Source organism: Accipiter gentilis, chromosome 10, assembly GCF_929443795.1.
Source record: "Accipiter gentilis chromosome 10, bAccGen1.1, whole genome shotgun sequence".
Lineage (NCBI taxonomy): Eukaryota > Metazoa > Chordata > Aves > Accipitriformes > Accipitridae > Astur > Astur gentilis.
The window spans coordinates 37,163,493-37,187,769 of NC_064889.1; the positions used below are offsets into that span (position 1 = coordinate 37,163,493).

Genomic DNA, 24,277 nt, shown 5'->3' on the forward strand with positions numbered 1-24,277 from the left:
TCACATAGATTTATTTGTATTCTTCAAAAGCTACTTTCATTCTCATTCCTTCCCTTGAGTTAAAAAAAAAAAAATATCAAAACCCACAAAACGAAATAAAAAACAAACTCACACCCCCACCCCACCCCGACTTGATAATAGTTTTCATAGTGGACCATACCTTTTCCCAGTTAGAGGAGGGTTGACCCAACTCCCTTTTTTTTTTTTTTTCCCACCACCAAAAAGATGTCTTAAGAAATGTCCTCGACATTTAAAGAAAAACAAAGAAATATCACTAATTTTTTTAAACTTATGAGTAACTTTAACTGAAGTTAGGTTGCAATTTAGCAGCAGTGTTTATTATGAAGCATTGCAGACCTGTCTATGTTTCCCCTTCTGATCATGGAGCAGTTCATCTGATGCACAATTTTTAACCTTTTTGTTATTATTATGCTGCATGTGTTATGCATTCTTTGTTGTATTAGAATATCTACTTAAATAAGAAGCTCCAATGACTTCTGGACACATCACTGCAAAAAACTGAAGGCACCTGACTACTTTCATTAATCTACTTGGATTGCTTTGCCATTTAAAAAAAGTTGTAAAAAACCTAAAAATATCTTCAGTAGCCAAGTAACTGTCTGAAAATTGTGAGTCATTAATAGCTACAGGCAGAAATGAAGGACAACAGCTGCTTAAACACCAACACAAAAAACTGAAATTCAGATGAGGGAGACTTTTGTTGTTTGACCCTTAATGGACATTTGCATTGGGGCATCTTATAGTTCATTGGTGTTTATATTAAGTATTAATCTGGAAAATACACTCTCCCCTTTTGGTCTTAATTCTAATATTTCCCTGGTGTTAATTCTAAATACGTATCCAGAAGCTATATGCTTTCAGAGAAGCTTGCCACAATACCTGCAAAGGATGATTATAGTTGTGCTACAGTTTTTATAGATATCAAAGTTTCTTCTAATGTCCTTTGTCAGTAGAACAAGCTTCTTTCCTGAGTTTTTCAATAAACTGTTCCAGTTTAGATTCACTTTTAAAAAATACATCCTTAAATGAGAATGTGTGTCATTTAATCAGATCTTAGATCGTAAGAAGTCAACATGAAGCAACATTTTTAGCAACTGGGAACTGCTATGCTTTATACTACTGTACATACCCATTGTGATTTATATCACTTTTTGTGTTCCTGAAATGTCCATAAAAGTCCCTAGAATTCCCACTTACCAATTTGAAGAAGAGATAATATAAAAGCTAAGACCATTGAATTTATTTTTACCACCCCTTCCCACAGCAAAAGATAACTGGATGAACAGGGAAGGGAAGAAAATTAAGAATATCTGAGGTTTTTGTAGGAAAGACTATCTGCCTAGCTTCCATTAACAGGCTGAGCTTGCATTTGTGATGCCATAGGAAAACTGCATTCATCAACTATCATGCCTTCAATAGCTGGATAAATATTTATTGAATAACATATTGACATTTCTTGAATGACATATTGAATGTAAATGTTTAAAAAAAAAAAAAAAAAAAAAGCCACAAACCTTCCATAAAGTTATTCAGAAATACCTTCTATAGTGCAGTATCTCTATTCAGTGTGTTGAAACAGAAGCTGCTATGCCTCGTGCTTTTTGGCAGAAGGTTACCTTGAGCCTGTCTCCTCACAGGAGGAGGTTTTCAGTTTTTATTACTCATTAGTCTTCTCAGGTAGCACACTTAATAGTATTTCATACAGATGAACTAGCAGTTGATGAATAATCTGAAACTCCTGATGGTAGTCTTTGGAATGGGAAGTGATTGTCCTCTGATATATATATTCTCTTTCTAGAGTTATCAAACTGTAATATGACATATATAAAATCCAGAATAAAAAAGGAAATAATCCATGTTTAGGCAGTGTATTTACTTATGGAAATTAGATAAAGTATGATAAGAAAGGTCCCACTGCACTTGACATTTTCATAAGAACGTAAGCATGAAAATCAAAGCTATTAGTATAATTTCCCAGCTTGTACTTTAAAGGTGACATTATTGTGGGCAAACTTTTATTTCAAGATTAAAAAAAGGTACTGTATAGTAAATATATTGTTTTAATACATGATATTTTAGAGTAGCACCATAGAATGCAGTAGTATTACTGCTTGTTCAGTAAGGCTACGTAATACTGTGAGTTTTAAAATTCAAATTTTCTTTCCATATCAAAAGAATGATCTTCAGTGGAACATGCTTTTAAGAATTCTGACTTTCTTTTAAGGTGTTTGAAGTAGTAGAACGTGTTGAAGAATTAAGAAGAAAATGGCCTGTTGCCTGGGGCAAATTGGATGATGGCAGTATAGGTGTTGTAACACCTTATGCTGATCAAGTGTTCAGAATTCGGGCTGAACTTCGGAAAAAAAGACTGTCTGATGTCAGCGTAGAAAGAGTGCTAAATGTTCAGGGTAAGTAATAGTGATACGTCTCAAAGATATGCTAAGGAAGAGAAAAATGTGACTGGTGAAGTTAAGTAAGACTTACAAAAATAATCTTAAAACGATCAGAACAAAAGGAGAACTGTGATACAGCCCATAAAAACCAATGTATCAAAATGAAACTGGCAAATATGCTGATGAGATGTTATTCCAACATTGAATACAAAAGCAATAAACTCATGGATGTGAGACTTATCTTTTTTTCAAAATTAAGTTCAAGGTTACTTAAAAAATAGATTGATTGAGAAAAATGTGAAAACTGATGGATTTTTATCATAAGGGGAAAAACAGAGTTCTAACTAAAAATGTAACAAGGCTTTAGTCTCAAAATGTTTACTGATTTTTGTATTTGTGGAATAGACTGTAAAAGGGGTCCACAAATTTAGGTATTTGTTCCTGGAATCACACTGATAACAAGAACTTTGTGTAGGTGTAGCCTGTTGCTAGGCTGCACTTTTAGTCAGTAACAAACAAAGGAAGATAATAAAGTAACTGAGTGACAGTGAGTGGTGTGTTCTGTTTTTTCATGGTAGATATTCGTATATTTGAGAAATTTTAAATTATGAAACAAGAATGTCCAGAACTTTTTTTTTAAGGTAGAATAAATAAGTCTAAGATTTGTTATTAGCTGATTGGCAACGTTGTAAAGGTAATAAGCATTTCAGAAAGTTCTGGAGTGATTAATATCAAGATGAAAAATAAGTTTTTTAAAGAGGAAATATTCTTGTAATAGAATATGCTATTTATAGTGCATCTTTTAAAATTTTTAAATCTTATTATTCTTGCATAAAGCTCTTCATGTTAAAGGTGGCTATCAGTTCTTCAGAATATCGAGGTGTGAAATCTGGCTGGCAAGTGCAGCGGTCTGATTGTGTTAATGAGCAGAAATAGCTACAATTATCTCAGATATTTGTTTTTTGTTTCATTTTAGGAAAACAGTTTAGAGTTTTGTTTCTCAGCACAGTACGAACACGGCATACGTGCAAACATAAGCAAACACCAATAAAAAGGAAAGAGCAGTTACTGGAGGATTCAACAGAAGACTTGGATTACGGTTTTCTGTCTAATTACAAACTTCTCAACACTGCCATTACAAGAGCACAATCCCTGGTAGCTGTGGTGGGCGATCCTATTGCTTTATGTTCCATTGGAAGATGCAGGTACTTCATATTTGTTCCTTCATCAGGGCTAAGGATACTAGAAAACGTGTTTATCTATAACTAATGGATTTAGTAAAATGATGGATGTTCTTTTAGGTGCCAAGTAAGACACAATATAGTAAAACCCTTAAAATAACTGTATAATGAAATTGAAGTTCTTCACGGTTATATCCATGGAAATACCAGCAAGATGGTAAAGCATCAGTTGTGTTCCCAACTCTTGCAGAGGCTTGAACCTGCAGGCTTGTCCAAAGTGTGCTGCTGAAGCTCACCCCTCGGGCAGAGCAGGCAGTTGTAGCCCTCCGTAGACTGAGCAGTCGCGGTCTGTGCCGCAGCGATACCTGCGATGCCAACTACCAAGTCTTCTCTGGAGCTGGAAGCATGCAGTTGTGCAAGGGCTGCTCTGTTCCCCGATTAATAAGTCTTGCTGACAGGGAAGAGTGGCGACTTCTCCCCCCGCCCCCCCCCCATGATAGCAAAGAAAACCACTACAGATGAGAGGCAGAGCATTCTAATATCCTTTACAGGTGGACAAGTCTGGCTTTTTTTGTTGTTTTTTTTTTTGTTTGTTTGTTATGTTTTGGTGGGGTTTTTGTTTGTTTTTCTTGTTTTGTTTTGTTCTGGTTTTACCCTCTTATCCAAAGTCATGGTGTCACCATGTAAAACAGCCTACAGAGAAGAAGCATGAGGTATCTACCATCGGGTCTTTGATAAACTTTCCTTTAATGTATTTATAGTTACTCTAATTTTTACTTGACAGTAACAATTAAGATGCTTCATTTTATTTTCTAGTTGTTTTTTTTATATACCTGTTACAATTTGATGTATAAGTAAAAGTAATATATAATTTGGAGTTAAAAATTGTGATGTAATGTAGTATTTTAAAGTTGAATATTATGGCAGTCATATGAAGGTAGAAGACTTGAAAATGATTATTTATGTTTTTGTATGTCTTCATGACACTAGGAAAAATCTTGCTAAGATTTGAGTGAATTTACTTTTTATAGACCTAAATGAAGAAATGTGAAAAATGCCGAGAGATGTAAACACTGATGTTAAGGATACCAAGTTCTTGTTCTTCAAAGGTTCTTTTTCGATGGAAAAGCTGAAATGTTGAGATAAGAGATAAACCCTGAGGCTTATTTCTCGAAGAGAGGAAACACTGCACCGACTACATTATTAAAATAAAGCTAAAAATATGTATTAGTCAGTTGTTATATCTATGTTGTATTCTACTTTCCTGAGAAGTATTCTTCTACTGTATTGAAAATGGATGTGATTTTAACAGATTAGAATTGAACAACCCAAATGGAAGCCAAACCTTTGTTTACTGCATTTATGAAATATAACCTGAATTTAACCACTTATCTGCTGGGGACACGTCAGTAGTATCCGTACGTTAATACAGTGATCTGCTTTAAACTGCTAATAATATCTTACTAAAAGAGAAATAACGGTTGTGGTTTTATTTTACTTCTCCCATTACCTGCTTGGTTTTTTTAGACATGACCTTGTTTATGTAACTAACTGATGAGAAAGAGCTCTGTGCCTCCCAAGCACTCCATCCACAAATGATGAGTGTCTGTTACAGTCTGCTGGTGCAGTCTCTAGTTCATCAGCTTGGGCTGCAGAGATATATGACTTCGCTGTAGAGGTTGCCATGCTGTGCTGACTGAGATTCCTCTTAACTGCTTGTTCAGAAGTTACACTTAGTTGATAGATTTTGTTTCTCTTCCCTACGTTGGGGTTCAGGATGGGCAGTGCTACCTAAGTCAGAGAGTTAGTTAATCCCTAGTTAGGCTAGTTAGCACCTAGGACCATTGCTGGTTCTTTAACCATGTGTCTATAAATACAGCTTTTGTTGCAGAATGACCATGTGTCATATTCTCTCTAAATCCCGGTGAAGAAGATAATATCTTGAATTTTCACATTAAGCTTGCGTGCTGAGGTTTTAAATTAGATACCTATAGGGGACCCAGTTTTCAAATGTGGGGGCTCAGCAGTTTCTCCAAGTATAGCTCCTTCAAAATATCTGAAATAGGGCATGCAAAGCCTTACTAAAATAAAAGTATAGGCTATCAGCATGGTACATAAGTTACAGTCTTGGCAGTTAGGGATCGAGTTTGCCTTTTGAAGACTAGCAGCTGTTTATATATGCATAGCTGTTCAAACTTATAAAACAAAAAGATAATTAAGAAACAAGGAGCACTGGAGCTTTATTAAGATTTATCTCAAGCTTTCCCTTTAATACACCATTGTCTTGTTTCACTGAATAATTGAACATTCATTCTTTGAAAATAGTGCTGGAGGGGCTCAGGCATGCTGCTAGAAAGATGGTTCTTTTTTAGTACAACAGGAGTATAGAAGTCTGAAAGAAGTGACATTTCGTTAGGAAAAAACAGACCTCAAAAAAGTTTAGAGAGTACTTGAATTTTATAAATATTCTAATACCTGTCAAAATGAGTCAAGACTCTGTAATGATAGTTGTAGAGAGCTTTGTGAAGTATGCCCAGGGTAATCATTACATTTCTGTGTGTTACAACCGGACTAGACAGGGCTGTTTTGGCAGACACTCCCTTTAAACTCCACAGCACACTGTAAGAGACAGAGACAGCAGTATTTTATTCTCTGTTCTTACACCCCAGTACAAGTGTTCCATGTGTAGAGACACTCCTTGGGGCATTTTAAGCAAAAGTGGATGGGTCTCAGTGGATTTATGGTACTTGGCAGTAGGTTTGGTGACTGAATTGATTAATCAGAGGGAGTTCCATCATTAAAGCATCCCAGTGAAGTATTTCGTTTTGGTTTTTTAATCCTCACTTAAAACCTTGCAAGATATATTTGGCTTACAGCAAAATGCAGGAAAAGGGCCATCTTGCATCCTGAATTTTAAAAGAGCATTTCTTGCCTCTATAAATATGGGCTTTTAGGGAAAACTATTTTGAATTCTTAAATACATCGGTAACATTACGGTATTCTTGCAAGAAAGACATTTATTCTTTTCCACAAAGCCAGCTACTCAGCAAAAGGTGACACTGCTGTTAAAATGAGTGTGCAGCAATCTCTCCTTTTACAGCTTTTGGGGAAATAACAATGCTTGCTTATAGGCCAGACCTTATTACTGAAGGGTGAACTAGAATGAGTTATAGTCAAGCACACCTTTAAGATCATTGTCTTTTTAATACTCTTTTTCAATAACTTCCATTACTTTTGATTTTTTTTTTTTGAAAGAGAATAGCTCAATCAGATTTTTCTTTTTAAAGTGACACCTTCAGACATTATTTAAATATCTTTTAAGCTTGAGTAACTTCGCCCAAAAAGTGAGGGGTTTTTTGAGGTTAAAACTATAATCATTATAAGTGTAAAATTTTTGTATAGATCCCGCTGTGGATATTAAAAATGTAAAGGCTTTTTTTTTATAAGCAATAGAAAGACATGTCTTGAGAAGGCAGAAGACAGGTAAGAATGTTTATTACATGGCTTAAATAACCTCTCCACCCTCCAAAAAGTTGGATACTGAATTTTCATAGAGAAAGTCATGTGTCATCTGACAATTGTCTTTCTGGCTTGAAATTTCTTCAATATGTTACAGAAGTACCTAACACTCAATAAAATTTATAGTGTTGTCTTCCACCAGAGGCTCTCAAAGGCCCTCTACATACTCCTGACATGTTAATCTTCATGTGACTCTAAAGTGTTTCACAACAGTAGTTTGGAGGATATATCTCAACTTTGGTATTTGTGACACTGGAATTGAATGATCTGCCTAAATTCATAGAATCTGTTTGGCATCTTCTGGGACTGAGAATCTATATAATCCCTGTGACACTTTGAGCTTTAATAAATGCCATAAATCACATGCTTTCCAGAATTTTAAGCATTGTGTTCACTATGTTTGTTTTTCTAGGAAAAAGTTCCAAATTAGACCTGTCCATGATATTAATACTATATGTGATATACACCCAGTGCTGTGATCTGATATACATGGACAGACCCATACGGCCATTTTAAATGACTGGGGAGCTTTGCATTATGCTGTGGGGTTCAGATGCGTGGATCAGGTTGCAGGGTGGATGGCTTGGTGTGTAAAATGAGCATACACAAAAAATAAAAATGCCACAGAGTTATATTAAATCTGTTTTAATTTTAACAACAGCCATCGAGTCTTACTCCTTTTCATTGTTTCTAAAAATTGTTTCCGTAGGAAATTTTGGGAAAGGTTTATTGCCCTGTGTCATGAGAATGAAAGTCTCCACGGTATCACATTTGAACAGATCAAAGCTCAGTTGGAAGCTTTGGAGTTAAAGAAAACTTATGTGTTGAACCCATTGGCTCCTGAATTTATCCCCCGAGCTCTTCGGCATCAACATTCAGCGAATACCACCAAACAACAGCAGTCACCACCAAAGGTAATGTTTTACTGATGATGAATTTTTGCCAGAAAGTGGAAGTGAATGTAGAAATGCCTTTTGAGAAATGATATAAAAGGTTTATGGCACAAGCTGTTTGTTTTAAAATTGCATCAATGCAATCAGATATGAATGCAAATTTCAGAAGGATCCTCAGCGTTTTCAAGTGAAAGCTCTAGACTTGTATTATAATACAGTATTTAGCAGTAAAGCTTGGGGTTGTCCAAGCCTTGTTTCCTTGCGAAGTATTCCTTAGGTCACTCTGGCATGTTCATTGACTGTGTTGCAATGATGCTAGATGAACTTCAACCATGGATCTTGGTCTCAGTATTTAGATAAGCCAGATTAAACCATCTGAACAAGAGGCAATCCCTATCCCAAGCAGCTTGTGCTCTGGCTGTACCCTGAGAAACAACAGGCTGATATAGACAGTGGCAAGGAGTATAAGGAAACAACAAAATAATAGCCAAAAGTGATTTGGTTTGATCTAAAAATCACATTTAAAATTCAGGGACTTATGTAAGATAATTGTTTGATTTAATTAAAAATATGTTGTAGAACAGTATATTGCCTAGATTAGATCACTGAAAATGTCCTTCAGAAGACCAGATTTCATTAGCCTCGAAAGGGCAGAGAGATGAAATTACCACTCAGTGGTAATTTTGTCAGCTGTTTTTATAAAAGCAGGTAAAGAAGTGATGAAAATACATAGCTTCCTTAGGATGATAAAGACTAACACTAAATTTTGGAGCTTTTTTGGGGGGTGAAATATTAGTAACTAATTCTGTTTTAATAGTTCTCTGTAGTTTATTTCAAAATCATTTGAGTTATAATTTAATTAAATTGTGTTTAGAGATGCAACTAAAATGCAGGTTGTCAGCTTTGTGATGAATTCTGTTGTACAAGAAGGAAGAAACGTATGTATTTTCCGTAGCTTTGCATTTTTATTGCAGGGTGTATCACTTAAAAAACCTGTCATAAAAATTTCATTTAACTTTACAAAAAGGAAAGCCTTCCCTTTGGCAGTCCTTCCCAAAAAGAGTTTGTAAGTGAGAACATTTGGTTTCTTCCTCAAGATGCATTACTTTCTGAAACAAACACCAGATTTCTAAAGCATCTAGTCATGTGTCAAAACACTAGGCTTACAGAAACCCATAAATTAAGAAATTATTGTCTTTAAAGTCATTGCTGCACTCTATTTTTCATGAGTGCTTCAGCCTTGAATGTGTTTTCTTTAATAGTAGAACATCACTATTAATATTTTTTGTTTCCTAAAATGAAATAAAAGTATTTGAAAATGCAGGTATAGTACATTTTAAAAAAAAAAGGAAGGGGGATTTGTGGGGGGGGTGAGATTCTTGTGAATAGTCTGTTTATTTTTCTTCCAGTTTGTTAGTAAACTGAGCACTCATGCTGTAGAAATCAGAAGAGACACTTTCAAACTGCCAGCACTGTATTTTCAGCTTAAGATCTTAAGTGTTTTAACCACCTATATCATAATTATAATAAAATCTCTTCTCTCTGAATACAATTGACAGCTAGCATATGCAGTAACAGAAGTAAAGCGAGCAGGTAATACTCTCAAACACACACAGAAAATGGCTGTGATAAGTGATACATTTCCTTTTGCTCAAGTTTTAAAAGCAGATGGTTAGTTTTGCTTATTTTAGACTCCTGAGTACAATATTTAACATAAAAAGATGAAAGATTAAAAACCTAGTGCTGGTGTATTTTGTCGTGGAAAAATGAGAACAGCCTCTGATACGGGGTTTTGTGGTGAGTTTGTGGAGATCCATGCAATTCAGGGCTTGTTTTTCACATGTGGTGAAAAGTGATTTTCTAAAAATGGCACTTTCTTGCTCAGCAAAATTGCCTTGGATTTATGTAAGGACGTTAAAAACCTGTTTGCTGTTTACTTTTCAAAGAAGAAAAAAAGTTTCAGTCCTGTCTCTCTGAGAAGCAAACAGCTAATACGGAACTGGCTGGCTGTGGGCTGCTGTGCTTCATGGCAGCCCTGTCTGAGGGCATCTGCCTTCACCTGCCTTTGTGTGGCTTGGCTGGGGATGGTGGAAGCGCGGAAGGAGCAGCGGAGTTGAACGCGCACAGCCTTTATTAAAGGTGATGATGTGGAAATGGAAAGTTTTCAGAACTTGGACCTTCCCGCAGGGTAGTTAGCGTACAGTAAATTAGGCTTTGAGTTTTTACACTGCCTACCTCCTGCTCGCTGCCTGTGCTGCGGCTTTTCGGCCTGGATTCAGGCACTTAATCGAGGTGCATCGTTGTGCTAGACATTTTATACAGTCAGTGAGGGCCACAGGTCTGAATATGTCTCTGGAGACTACTCCCTTCTCTCCGTTAACTAAAGGGGGATCCTAGGAGTGACAAGGCTGTTAACTGCCTGAAGTCACCCAAATCTTGGTCTGAGTTTCCTCTAAGTGCCTTTATGTAATGTGGATTTTTATAGTCTGAAGGTGGAGCAAGTTTTTAGAGGACACAGTGTATCTGTGCTCCAGCGCCCTCAATTGCCATCAGTTAAAGTGTAGATGGGTAGGTATTTTGTAGATGGGTAGGGAAATGAACCTTGATGTGGATATCTTTGAAAAATGATAATGGTTAAGTTAATGATAGACTATTATAAAGTCATTAAGCCATCAAAACTATTAAAAGAAAAAGACAAAGCCAGCACCTCTCTTCCCCAAGTTACAAATGGCCCCAGGTGAGTTATATTTACCAATCTAATACTGTTTGTGCTGAAGCTCCTGTTCAACGGGACAGCTCTTCTTAGGAATTTATGTAATTATTTGCTATTTCAGTTCAAAAAGTATAGCACCTATAAAATACAAGTATGTTAGGTAAAACAGAGATTTGTTAGACTTCTGCACATACAGCTTGATGCTAACTGACAGCATAACAGATACAGAAATGCCTTGTACTAACCATGAGTGATTAAGGCGTGTAGCTACTCTACATTTTTAGATTGAATCTTGATCTCTTCAGTGAATAAACAGGTTTCTTCAGATTTCTTTTAAGTACTGCAATGAAAAGCAATTATTATTTCATTTTTCAATAATTCATTTTTAAAATGAGAGGAAAATTCAGAGACCAGTTCTTCAACGTGGTTTATGCATGGGTCAGCATTGTCAAACAACCTGTCTTTGTACCCTGACTAATTTGCTCAGGCTGCTGGAAAACTGCCTAGACTTATCTCCTGGGCAAGAAAAGTTTTGCAGCATCAAAAGGTTTTTAGATTTATTTTAAATTTGTGAATGTACTTACCGCCAGATTAAGTAAGGTATGCCTATCCTGCAAAAGATTTAAGAGCATACCAGCATTTGAATATGTGCTCGCAGTTTATGAATAATAATTAATTGGTTGATGCTGTAAACTCATGAGCATGTAGGAGGGATAACTCAGTACTGTTAACCTCTTTTCTAATGTACAATTCACCAAGGAAAAAGAGTTTCCCCAGAGTACTCTTGTTCTTGACTCTACTGTGTTGTAGTTCTGGAGGAGCCGTCACTAAGGGGTCAAAGTCCAGAAGCAGATACATGAGATGGGGTAGGGAGGCAATGTCTAATGAGTCTGGGTGAGCAGCTGAGTAAAACTGGTGGCAGCTACTTTGTCTCCAGGGTTCTTGAGCTGAAACCTGGAGAAGAAAATGGATCATGCTTTCACTAAGAGCTGCCACGGAAGACGAATACTGAGGGTTACGTTAGTACTGGGTGCTGCTTCTAAAAGAAGTGAGACAGTGGGAAATAAAATGGTGAGAAAAAAGTAGCTTGCTGTTAACTCTCCTTGCATCTGAAAACAGGCCTTGGGAGAGAGTATCCCCAGAGGGACTGGTAATGACCCATTGGCTAATTGAATTAGTGGTGTTTAATGTCCAACTTCATGAATTCATAGTCAGGTGGTTGAACTGGACAGTTGAATGTGTAAGAACAAAATGTTGGGCTAACTTCTTTCCAGCTCTATTTTGTATTTAATTACAATGTTCACTCGAAATAAAAAGCTTTGGTTTATGTAAGAATGCAAAGCATTACTATTACTGTTTTTCCCTTTAAAGGGCAAGGTCCATCATCACAGCCAGAATGACCATTTCCCACCTGATGGAATTGGTAAGTATCTCTGCTGTTGCTGAAGGAATTCCTCTGAGCTCACGCTGATTTGACTTCAGTGAAGTTGATAGTCATTTGACATAAATTGAGTATCTGATTTCTCCTCTATTTGAAAGCCATTTACTACTTGTGTGCATTTGGGAAACGGATTGTAGACTGTTAAGTGGACATAAGGTATTTCCGAGACTATCCCTTTTTAGGTGTTGTGCACTGACTTTAGAGCCTTAACGCAGCATAGTTGTTGGCCTCTTAAAAGTGACTGTGTTTGAAAGTCATAATGTAAAATACTGTACCAGTGTATTTGCACTAAGAGAGTTAGGATATTATGTTGCATCCCGTGCTTTATGATGTACTTTGAACTTAAATTGTGCTGTCATATATCCAGATATTACTGATTATACTTTTGCAAGGTAGCATGCAATAGCTTAATTTTGTTATTAATTTGAAAAGCATTAATTTAAAGCTTGTCTTCCCTGCTAAAGAAAGGAGGATGATTCTAGTTTTTGATGCAGTGTTTAACAGCTACTCTGACTGTCAGCATATTTAATTGGTTTGGGACATTCTTTCATTAATGCAGTTACAAGCTACCTGTTCTTCTGTATCTCAACTCGTATTTTCTGCCTCTTCAGATTTTTGAAATGGGATACAGGAATTTGATTAATGCTTTCTCTTGGTGTATCAGACCTATGGTATTAGAGAGTTGCACACATGCTTTATAAAGATAGACGCTATTAGGATGAAAAAAGAAAGAAATAGTCTTCCTCATATTCTTTTTGTGGATGTATCTTCTTTTTTTGTATGTATTTTTTTTTTTTCTTTTCAGTTCAGCCCAATCCTTCTGTTCTAATCGGAAATCCTATCCGAGCATATACTCCTCCCCCTCCTCCTCTGGGACCTCACCCCAATCTGGGGAAATCTCCAAGTCCTGTTCAAAGGATAGATCCACACACTGGGACAAGTATTCTATATGTACCTGCTGTCTATGGAGGAAATATGGTCATGTCTGTGCCTTTGCCTGTAAGAATTCATTTTCTGTTCCCCCTTCCCCCGCCCCCAATTATTGTGTGTACAAGAATGAATGGGAAAATCAGTTAGTGAATATTTTGCAAGCTTTTTCGGCACTTTACTTCAAATATGTGGGCTTAGCTGGCTTTAGGAGTGGCCGTGCAGAGCATCACCAGAAAATGAGGACTTAAAAGCATTGCTCCCACAAATAACTCCAGGCAGCCTAAAAGCAATTTCATGTTTGCGTAATTTGGTGTATTTTCTTCTCAGCTCTAGGTTTAGGCATACCAGTGGAATCCATCTCATCTGACTTGAGATACCTGCATCTGAATTAGTTGCCTAGTTCAGTTCTTAATCATTGGAGAGACATAGGCGATTCAGATGAAGCTTGTTTCTGTTTATCAGCTTGATACAGTTTAAATTACCAGCTTCCAATGTCTGCAGTGCAAGGTGTCTGAAGTGAAGTGATAAGAAAAATAAGCATAATGGGATGTTTTCCCCTTCCAGAACCTCACAGTGAACCAGTTGCCTCTCCAATCCCTTTCCTTAATGGCATTTGAAAACACAATGAAGAACCCTAATCAGGTCTTTTAGGCTACATTTATGTATGGAATTCTGCATTACAAATAAATCTATCCCACCAAAACTTATGCAAATTAAAGAAGCAGTCTCTGCTTTATTTCTAACCTTCACAGTCACATATTCTGGGAGGAAAATGGGGAGGAAAGAACAAAGGCTGCAGAAGCGATGTTGTGGAGTAATATTGATGAGTTGTACGCAGCCTCTGAAGACTGTAGGAAGGACATGGAACCCGTACATGCACATGTGTTTAATTCCATTCATAATGCTAAATGTTGGCATACAGTTAATTGTTTTTTCATAATTATGAGTCCTCTAGGGTAATTTAGATTATGGATGCTGTATAGGGGACTTGCTGTAGGAACTCTAGTTTCAGTTGTATGTCTTGGATCAGCTGGCAGCTATAGGTTGGTTTTCTTTGCTAGGTCAAGGAATTTTCCTTTTTCCTAGTTTACTAGAAATCTGCATTTGATGGAAAAAATTAAATGCAATGGGAAGGCTAGCAGCTTTATCTTTGTCATGCTCGCTCACATTATATTAATATCAAACCAAGGTAATTTAAAAAGTTCTGTCTTATTGTACCAAGGTTAATATATTTTTTTGTATTTCCAATCAAAAGAAATATATTAAAAATAAGTATTTTGACCCCACCTTCCCTGAGGATGGATTTTTAAATAATTAAGTGGGAAGAGTGAGGTACTAATGAGACAGCTGCTTTTGAAAAGGAGCTTGTTGGAGATGATCTGAGATTGTACAGATGCAGTAGTAGCCTAAAGCTAAAGTTCAAAGTGCACGTTTCAAGGGCAAATAAGAATTTAAAAAAAGAATTGCATGAAGGTTGTTAAACTTTAAACAAGTAGGGTCTGAAGTAAAATGTGTTTATGTTCATGTAAGATAAAATGATGTCTTTGCTTTGTTTAAGGCAGTTTCCGTATCCAAGGTAAAAACATGAGGAGGTTGTCTGCTGTCATCACTAAAGGATGCTTTGTCAGCCTGAGTGTTGATGATTACTTTCCGTGCACTCTCCTCTTATTCATACATGTTCCTCCTTTTAATAAATTCCCTACAGGGTGAGAATGAACTAATTTCATCCAGAGCTGTCTTCCTTTGCATTCCTTTTAGGAATAAAATTTAAAATGTTGTAAAAATTCCTGACTTTTTTACATGCTTTCAGGAGGTGGATTTTACTTCAAATATTTAGGAAGATGATCTGCAATACACGTGTCACATAGCATAGACACTTTGGTGTGGCCCTGTCATTCTTAACATACGGATAGTTCCTTGATTCTACCAATAGTCCTGTTAACTTCATTAAGTGTCTTGTGGGTGCAGAGGTATGGTATGCCCGCTCATTCTGTGTTACAAGATTACAACACTGGGTGGTGAGAGGACCATAAAGAATTTCTCAGGTTAGAGGCTTCTCTCTCTGTTTCCCCCCTGAGACATAGCCTAATGTCTCTTTTAACTACCAGGAGAAAGGGCTTTTTATTTTCTTGAACTTCACCCACTTCTGTTTATTTAGAGAAGGGATTAATATCAAGTTTATTAAAATACAGTTTGTTCATCAGTCTTTTCTCTCTGAATTTTGAAACCACTGAAACAAGAATGGGTTTTGATACAAAATTTTTTGCCCAGGGTAGTCCTCCAAAACCTTTGCTCGTTTCCCCTCGCTGCTAGGCCAGCCCTTATTGGTCTCCCTTTCCAGCACCACCTGTAGTTGTGTGTTAGTCTATCAGGTCATCTGATGCATGGAAAACTGCTTATTACTGATCTAATATCAATGTGCTCATTACTTTACTTCCTTCAATCTACCTTAACAGATTACATCTTTTTTTTTCTTTTTTTTTTTTTTCTTTTTTTTTCTTCTTTAAATTATGTAGGTACCATGGACGGGGTATCAGGGTAGGTTTGCAGTTGACCCTCGAATCATTACTCATCAAGCAGCTATGGCATATAATATGAACCTGTTACAGGCACATGGGCGTGGGTCTCCTATACCTTATGGCCTGGGACATCATTCACCAGTTAGCGTAGGACAACAGCAGCAGCTTCAGCATCAAGAGAAGGAGCAACATGAACAAAGTCGAAATGGTTAGTTGTTGAAATTACATTGCAAGTTAGTGCTGTTTTGAGGGAGTTTGTGCTTTACATAGGGTATTGTGGAAAGGATTTTTTTTTCTTTCTTTCTCTCTTTTAAGTGACATTGAGGATCTACAGAGTTGGGGAAATAACCTGTGATTTGCCATTACAAATAGAATAGTTAAGATAGTGTGAGATTCAAAGCTGGGGGGGGGCGGTGTTGAGGGTGTAATTGGTCTGTTGCTGTTCTGCAGTCCACTGGTAGCTACTGCTGATGTTATTTGCAAGTTGGAAGAACTACTTAGTGATGATTAATGAACAACATGCAAAGATTAAAGGAAAAGTGTTATTTGGGTAAATTATATTAAACAGCTATGATGCTGTAAATGCTATACTAATAAGCCTAAATTTTCCTCTGTCTGGAGAAAAACCAACACCAAAATAATCTTTTTTTCCATTTAAACTAATTAATTTCTTGAATGTTTTTAGGTAAAAGTGAAAACACTGCTGGACCTGAAATCAATAAAATTCGAACACCTGAGAAGAAACCTCTGGAATCCAAGCAGGTGGGTTTGTCATATTTGGGTTTTTTGGGTGGTTTTTGCTTGCTTGTTTGTTTGTTTTTTAATATTCTTTCTTTTAATGAATTTATTCATTACTGACATGTTTTTTGTTTGTTTTTTTTTAATGTGAATTTTCAAAGTTTTTCATTCTCTTTTTCTAGGTTGAGTTAGAAGCAAATCCTCAGAATAGGAGCCCAGAGTCACGTTCCGGTGTTGGCTATCCTAATGCTAAATTTCATCGCAAAGATAATCTTAACCCCAGGCAGCTGAATCTACATCTCACCCCACCCCACTCACAGTATGCAGTTCCCAATCGCCACTTCCAGCACCTGTCACAGATACCAAGGCAGCCGTATCCTCTGCAACAGCAGCAAAACCTTTTAAGTCAACAACAAAATCATTTGCCTGAACAACAAAACCAAATGCCACCCCAGCAAAGCCAGGTAGTTCAGCAGCATAATCACTTGAATCAGCAGCCTCCACAACCTTCGCAGCTTTCCCCTGCTTACCAGGCAGGCCCCAGCCAATCTTTTTTTAATAATCCAATTCCCCACCGACCACATTCTCCTGCTGTAGATGCTGTGATTTCAGAACAACACCCCCCACCTATGTTACAAGAAGTCAGTAATCCTTTGAGGCCTATTGCACAGCACAACCCTGTTCTGCCAACCCACTTGAACAACTTCATTGAAGAGAGTCCATCAGGAATGCCCTTAGGGGACACTTTAGGTAGGTGACTTTTCTTTATTTAAATTCAGAGTGTGCAATTATAACTACATTGAAGTGAAAATGAAGGAGGTATTTACCTTTTCAGGCATATTGCTCTGAACTGGGTCATTGTTGGGTTAGTTTCCATAAGTAATGTCATTGAGCATAATTTGCTGCTTGAGGCATGTTTGAATATTCAGCACTTTATTAGAAGATTCATGTTTATATGATTTTCCATATGATTTAAATAACCAGGTTATACACTGCAATGCAGTTAGTATCTAATAGGCCCTGGAATATACTGTATAAAAAGTTTTCTTTTTTTTCTGACATAAAGATCTTTAAAAAGGGGCATTAGATAAATTTTTTTTTTAAAACTATTTTTATAGATCGTATGCATGGAAATGTAGCTTTGGAAACAATAAGGCAGCAACAACAAGCCAGGTTACAGCAATGGAATGAACATAATGCCTATCTCAGTCAAGGCACTATTCCATATCAACACCATCACCATCCTCATCTACCACATCTTCCTCAGCAACCAATTGGATTGCATCAACAGCAGCAAGTTAGGGCAAACTGGAAACTTGCCAGTAATACAGAAGATGAAACAGAGGCAACATATTCAAGGTATTTGTTTACTGAGTCATCAGAGCTTGTATAAAATTGAGCAGTGGGCACCTATCTGTAACACTGTGATCAAGTGCAAGACACTTAAAGGTATTGCTTTTTGCTGCTGTTACTATGAAGGTTAAAATAGTCAGCAGGCTGACTTACAACTATGCTTTTATTATGTGTTATGCTTTATTCTGTTAGTATATTGGGTAGTAAAGCTGTAGTGGAAAAAATACTTTTATGGAGCTTTTCAGTGCTGTATTTATGGAATAAGGAATGGGTAGAGAGTAACAACCTTGTATTTATAAAAGAGGTGTCTGAGCGTAGTTAAGGCCTATTTAAGTTGTAAATTCTTCAAATTGAATTAGCAGTCTCAGATTTATGTGCTTGAAAAGAAACAAACCAACCCCTCCCCAAACACTGCTCCCAATAAAACCGAAATTTTTCTTCCTTTTCAAAAAGCCTTTGCTTTTAAAAGCAGATTAAAAAAAAAAAAAAAAAAAAAAAGCTTATATTTGAGACGGAGCATTAGGGGGCAAGAAAGGAAGCTGTTGAACATAAACAGAAAAATGGTTCCAGTGGTCATCAGCTTTAATCATGTATATTGTAAAGGCTGGATTTTTAAATTGCCTCTGTTTACTGTCATCTCCCACTATGCTTTATTTTCCATCTGATTTGTTATAGCCATGGTAAAGCATCTAAATGCTCTCTTATCTGACTCTGTGAAGTGCTGAATTGAATATTCTTGACCTTTTGAAGAAATTTGGAAGTATATTGTGCAAGTGAGGGGAATCTCCCATCGTTCTGGTTTTTGCCTTTTAAGGGGTTAAAATTTTCTTTAACTATGTGAAGTTTTTTACTTTGTATACTAAAGCAGGAAATCCTTACCTTAGTTGTCTCTTAAGAGATAACAAAAATTTATTCTTCTGACTGAAAAGGAAATCTCAAGAGTTATTAAAACTTTGAGATGATTCAGGTAGGTATTTCATCCAATTAATCCTCCTGTGCCTAATTTCTGATTGCTCACAGTCATATCCTTTGAAGTTAGGGTCAGTAAGCGCAAAGATGAGTATATTTAAATTCAGTGTTTTGTGCTTTTGAGCTTTCTCCACCTCAGAAAGAGTGGGATTTCAGCAAAACATATTTTCTTTTTCTTGATACATTTGTTCTGTCAATACAGATTCCAGGATTTGCTCAGAGAACTGTCACACCGTGATCAAAGTGAAAGTCGGGACTTAGCTGAAATGCCACCCCCTCAGTCAAGACTGTTGCAATACAGACAAGTTCAGCCCAGAAGCCCACCAGCACTCCCTTCTCCTTCCTGCAACTCTAACCACAGCGGTCACTTCCCTAACTTCACTGAAAACAACAGAGACATTGAAATACCCAGTAACCCAGCATTTCAGCAGCATTTACCCCAAATATACAATCCCCCTTTCTCAATGCCATCTGAACATATAACCCCATCTCCCTTGAAATACCTGCAACCTGATGGATCGTGGACTTATGCTAACCTACAGCAGAATCACCTTATGGGGCAGGGCTTTCATTATGGTATACCTCCATTGCCCCATAGGTCGCAACAAAACCCTTTTATACAAATACAGAATCATCAGCATGCAGTCGGTCAGGAGCCATTTCATCCACTCGCATCTCGAGCAGTATCTGCTTCTTCGCTCCACAGCTTAGAAGAGGTAGGCATTTTTGTCTGCATATGCAACTGTCATGTCATTTTAATATCAAATTTTATTTTGAAGTGGTTATGAGTGCAAAATACCTCATGTATTAAAAGCTCACGCTGGGAATTTCTGTGAGGTAAAAATTTTCTCTACATCTTCGCTGTTCATCCTGTGCGTATTCATGGTTCTCATCACTGCAGGTATAACATTTTCTGTACTAAACAGGAGGTCTTGGCTTTTTGAATGTTGCTCTGAGTTTTCTTGCAATCATTGCTCTATTATCTGTATGCCATTTATCTGGAGTGCAAATTAACCGTACCCCAGGTGAAAACTCATGAAATGACTCTCTGGAAAGTCAGCTTGAATAAGCCAGCCAGTTGGCTCAGTATTAAACTGAATATGGTTGAGTTACTTTTCGTGCAAACTTGAGACCAGAGCAGTACAGTTGTTTCAACAGGGTACAAAACCTGATTTAATAAATCCCAGCTGGCCTGAGATGATTCTGTGTAAAGCCATGCTGTGTTTTTTTGGGGCTCAAACTGTTGGAAATCAGTGCAGAGATATCCAGCTGTGCTGCATGAATCTGGGTCCAGCGCAAACCCTGCCAACACCAGAGCCAGCTCTGTCCCTCTCGATCTTTTTTATTCTGGACTCTTAAGGGTTTGTGTTATGGGATGCAGACTATGCAAGAACATATAGCTAGGACAGGTCATGTTTTGAGCAGGAGTTTTTAATCCCTGTTGGAATCTGGACTGCTAAGAAGTGTATGATATGTAGACATGGAGTATGCTGGAGCCAGGTTGTATTCCAGGAATGTCAGAATTAATATTCTCAGATAATCTTGCACTGACTGTGTGTAATCCAATATTTGTACATAAAGTTAAGTGGCTTGTTCTGTGATACATTTCTGTCAAGGTTTTTATAGAAGATTTGGGGCTATCCCTGCTCATCGCTATCCCACATAATACATATTTAATTGTCTTTTGACTTCTGAAAATGGAAAATATTTAGTTTATGTGCCTGAGCAAAATAACTAAAATTGAATTCCAGTGCATTTTACAAGTTTCTGTCTTATACGGATCCAGAGAGGTTAATGGAGTCCTCAGGCCCAGCTAGAGCTGTAGTAAGGTTTGGTTTTATAGACATTTAGAAATTCTGTGTCTCGGTCCATTAAGCCATACCACCTTGTATAAAATCTAGTACTTTGTGACAACAGTTAATGCTGTCAGTGCAGCGGGACATAGGAACAATGGCTTTTCAGCAGTAATAAACTAATAAATATTCCTATAGAGTTTGTGACAGCTCCAGCTATCTGAAGACAAGTAGAGTGAGCCTTTATGTAATTAGTGGAAATTCATTTTAGTTCTTATTTCTTCTTCCTTTCAAAATATGTGACAGAAGTGCCAAATACAGTGAAAGTGTTACAAGACAGAGACTTGCTTGTAAAGTTTCCAAGACTGCTAATTCAGCTGGTAGGTAGGACTGAATACACAAAGAATGCAAAAAAAAAATATGCAGTTTTAGGTGTATTTTTAACAGAGATCCCTCATATAAGGTGGGTATCAGGGGAGATGTAATGAGTTTTAGTATCCTTACTAAACTTTTTTCTCAATCACCATTTATAACTGTTCATTGACTAGATACTTGAAAGCTTTTGCATGTGTTTAGTCAAACCAGATTTGAACTGCATATCAAAGGGAATGCTTAAGTTATTCTGTCTGGTCCTCGACTTGCAAGTGTCCACTACTTTGATAACTTCCTGATTGCTTACCAAAATTGCCCATTAAACTCAATAAAAAATATACTTTTGGTTGTGATTCAGGCAGTAATTTCTGAATTTTGTTGTTTTTGTTGTTGAAGAAGATCCTCAAGAGAGTAGAGTGACAGGATATCTAAGTGCTGTTCCATTGATATATTATAATAGTGTGGTGGCTGTAATGAGATATTACAGTTTTCTTTCATGCACTCTTTTTTTCCTCTGTCTACATTTTGTAGATGATATAATAACAATATTGGGGCATTGCAAGCAAGTTTTTTGACGTTCATTTAGCTAATTTTTTATGACATTTCATTAGGATGTTTACTTTTCCCTTTACCAGATATAGATTTACTTCTACGACTTTTTTGTTATTTGTGCTCTTGTTAATACAGTGCAGAACAGAACAAACACTGTGTTTATTTAAAAAAAAAAATAATAAACTGTAATATGAAAGACTTACTTTGAATCTTGAGAAAGTTTAGAGTGTCCTTAAATCTGAACTCTTCAAGCCAACAGGTTAACTAGTGGATCTCCTGCCATTTTCATGTACGTGATATACAGGGTTTTTGGAAGCAAGTAATTCTGTGGTTTCAGATAAAATTCTCTGCATTATTTCTCCTGTTTTGTGTGTATGTACACAAAATCCAGTATACAAACGTATCAGGCTTCCCCAGATCCTGGTATACAAGTCACTTATTTGTCCTTTGAAACTGAAAGCCATTTTTTTCCTCTCTACATTGTAATTGAACATTTTCTCTTGCTCTTGTATGTTTCTGTGCTTCCTTTGCTTCATTTGTAAGTGCTGGGTATCTTCCTCCTCACTATGTGATACATCTCCCACGTAGGAGTGTGAGATGCAAAGGTTGAGAAAAATTAAGGAATCTCAGTTGACACTTCTTGCACTTCCTTTAAAATTCTGCGTCTGGTTTGTGTGATTAAAATACATTATCAGTGACTGCAATATACAACATATAATTTGAAATGTATTAGATTTTTTTTTTTCTAAATGCAAGGGACTTCTTTTTTTATTTGCAAGGCATTGCAGGGGAAAAAAATTGGATGGAAAAATGGTATTTGATACATGCAGTTGAATAAAAGGAGCAAAAGGCCTCTTTTTTGTTTTGTTTTGTTATCCACAGTATGAACCAAGAGGACCAGGCAGGCCGTTGTACCAAAGAAGAATTTCCTCTAGTTCAGTCCAGGCTTGTTCTGAAGAATTAAGCACTCCTCAAGACAGTCTTGGTCAGTGTAAAGAGCTTCAGGACCACAGTAACCAGTCATCTTTCAACTATTCATCACCTGAGTTGTGGATAAACTCCTCCTCCTCTGCCCCATACCCAAACATTCCATGCAATGGAGCCAACAGAGCAGTTCCACCCCGGGAGTTGTTAGGTGGGTACAAACGTGATGTTTGCTTCTTCTCTGCTTCTCTGTCTGCTCCGTTAAGTAGACTATTTAGGCTGGAGTGAGCAAGTCTAAATGAAAGGGTTGGTTGGTTGTTGGTTGTGTTTGTTTTGGTTTTCTTGTTTGTTTTGGTGTTTTGTTTTGTTTTTTTGTTTTTTTTTTTTAATTTTCACAAAATGTTTTCTGCTGTCTCTTTGAATCCTGAAACTAATTTAAACAAAGATTTTTTTGAAATATTCATTGTTTTAGTAGTTAAAGGTTTGCTTAGAATAATCCTGTTTTCATTTGCTACCTTGTTAACATTTGGTTACATTGCTGATGTCCGAGGAAGAATACTGTTGAGTATTCCTTGTCTACAAAAAGCAACACTGCTTAGTCTTCTCACAGAAGTTCTAGTAAACCCACATATTCTGTTACAGTGGTTTCAAGTGCAACTGAGTTTTTGCTAAAAGGAGCTAAGGTAACTGGTGGAGTTTATTTGCAAGATAGATTATTTGTTTTCAGAATCCTTGATATTTCTTGTTGATATTACTGTCTGGGGGAGAAACAACATAAACTGAATTAGTAATCTCAGTGTATTTCCTAGTAAATTCTGGTACTTCATCAAAGTAATGATGAAGTTTAAACTCTCACCGTGGAAGAATCGCACTGGAACCTGGCTTCCCTGGTGGTAGTAGCAATTTCTCTGCTGATTGATTTAGCAGAGAGAAACTAAATTAACTTTTCAGTGATTAAAAAAAGCTGCAAGTAGGGTGTTGGAGCAGTACAGCTATTCTTCTGTTCTCCATATTTTAATGTTTGTGAAAAACAAAATTACCAGGATAGTACAGTTTCTTCTCCATGATTTTGCTTTAAGGATCTCCAAGGATAATTAAAATAAAAATTAATAAAAATATGAACAATCCTCCAGTGCAAATATTAAAAACATTTAATAATGTGAAAAAATATTTATAAGCTGGTTTTATTGCCCTTAAAAGATCTAATTGCTTTTGGACAAATTTTATAAACCTGATATATAGTAATTGTGAAGTAGAAACATGCAGTGTAGACTGAATGGAAACAAAGCAGTTTATATCACCGACAGCACTTAAGAGTTAAGTTCCTAATGTGCATTTTCATTTACAAAGCATGAAAATGTTATTTTACAAAACCATACTTACGGCAGCACCTTTTGTGCTAAATTCAAACCTTCAAGTTCCGGGCACCTCCTTCAATCTATTTATATTTTTACTGAAAATCAAGGAGCTGAATGCATGATATTATGTGTCATCAAGAGTGGCATTCATCTCTGAAGTTGCTCTCTAGACTCTGTGGTTATCTAATAGGAGCTCAGGAGCCCTGGCAAAATTACGTTGGGATCAGCTGATACCACATTTCTTTAATGCAGAGGTTAAGAACATGTGAGTAAAATCCTCAGAGGAAATGCATGTATGTAAAAAGGACCATATCTATACATTTGCTGTCAAATAGTAAATCGTGAATGAAGGGGGCAAGTTTAGACTAGTATCTGCATTTGCTATGGAAATATTTTTTACTGTAGTTAAGCATGGTTTCTGTTTTGTAAATAAATGTATACCCAACATTGCCCTGTATCTAATAGTTCATGCAAACAAATCTCCATTTTTATGGCTGCTGTGCTTTTCTGCATTTACAGCTCACTGGCTATGATGATCATATTTAAAGCCCAAATGCGTTTTATAGTGCTAAGGGTTAATGACCAGTATCTTCAGTGTTTCTGGTTAC

The 24,277-nt window shown here is 36.7% G+C and overlaps 1 protein-coding gene across 5 annotated transcripts in view; it reads left to right on the top strand.

Moving 5' to 3' along the window:
- Nucleotides 1-24,277, top strand: part of HELZ (helicase with zinc finger) — a 91,716-nt gene that overhangs the window by 63,080 nt on the left and 4,359 nt on the right. For all 5 annotated transcript variants that reach the window (XM_049811601.1, XM_049811605.1, XM_049811606.1 and 2 more), the window contains 11 exons: nucleotides 2,246-2,429; nucleotides 3,391-3,619; nucleotides 7,824-8,028; nucleotides 12,092-12,143; nucleotides 12,967-13,160; nucleotides 15,608-15,818; nucleotides 16,296-16,372; nucleotides 16,531-17,098; nucleotides 17,467-17,707; nucleotides 18,873-19,386; nucleotides 22,270-22,522. In XM_049811601.1, the coding sequence (XP_049667558.1) occupies nucleotides 2,246-2,429; nucleotides 3,391-3,619; nucleotides 7,824-8,028; nucleotides 12,092-12,143; nucleotides 12,967-13,160; nucleotides 15,608-15,818; nucleotides 16,296-16,372; nucleotides 16,531-17,098; nucleotides 17,467-17,707; nucleotides 18,873-19,386; nucleotides 22,270-22,522 (2,728 nt within the window). The remainder of the gene's footprint in view (nucleotides 1-2,245; nucleotides 2,430-3,390; nucleotides 3,620-7,823; nucleotides 8,029-12,091; nucleotides 12,144-12,966; nucleotides 13,161-15,607; nucleotides 15,819-16,295; nucleotides 16,373-16,530; nucleotides 17,099-17,466; nucleotides 17,708-18,872; nucleotides 19,387-22,269; nucleotides 22,523-24,277) is intronic.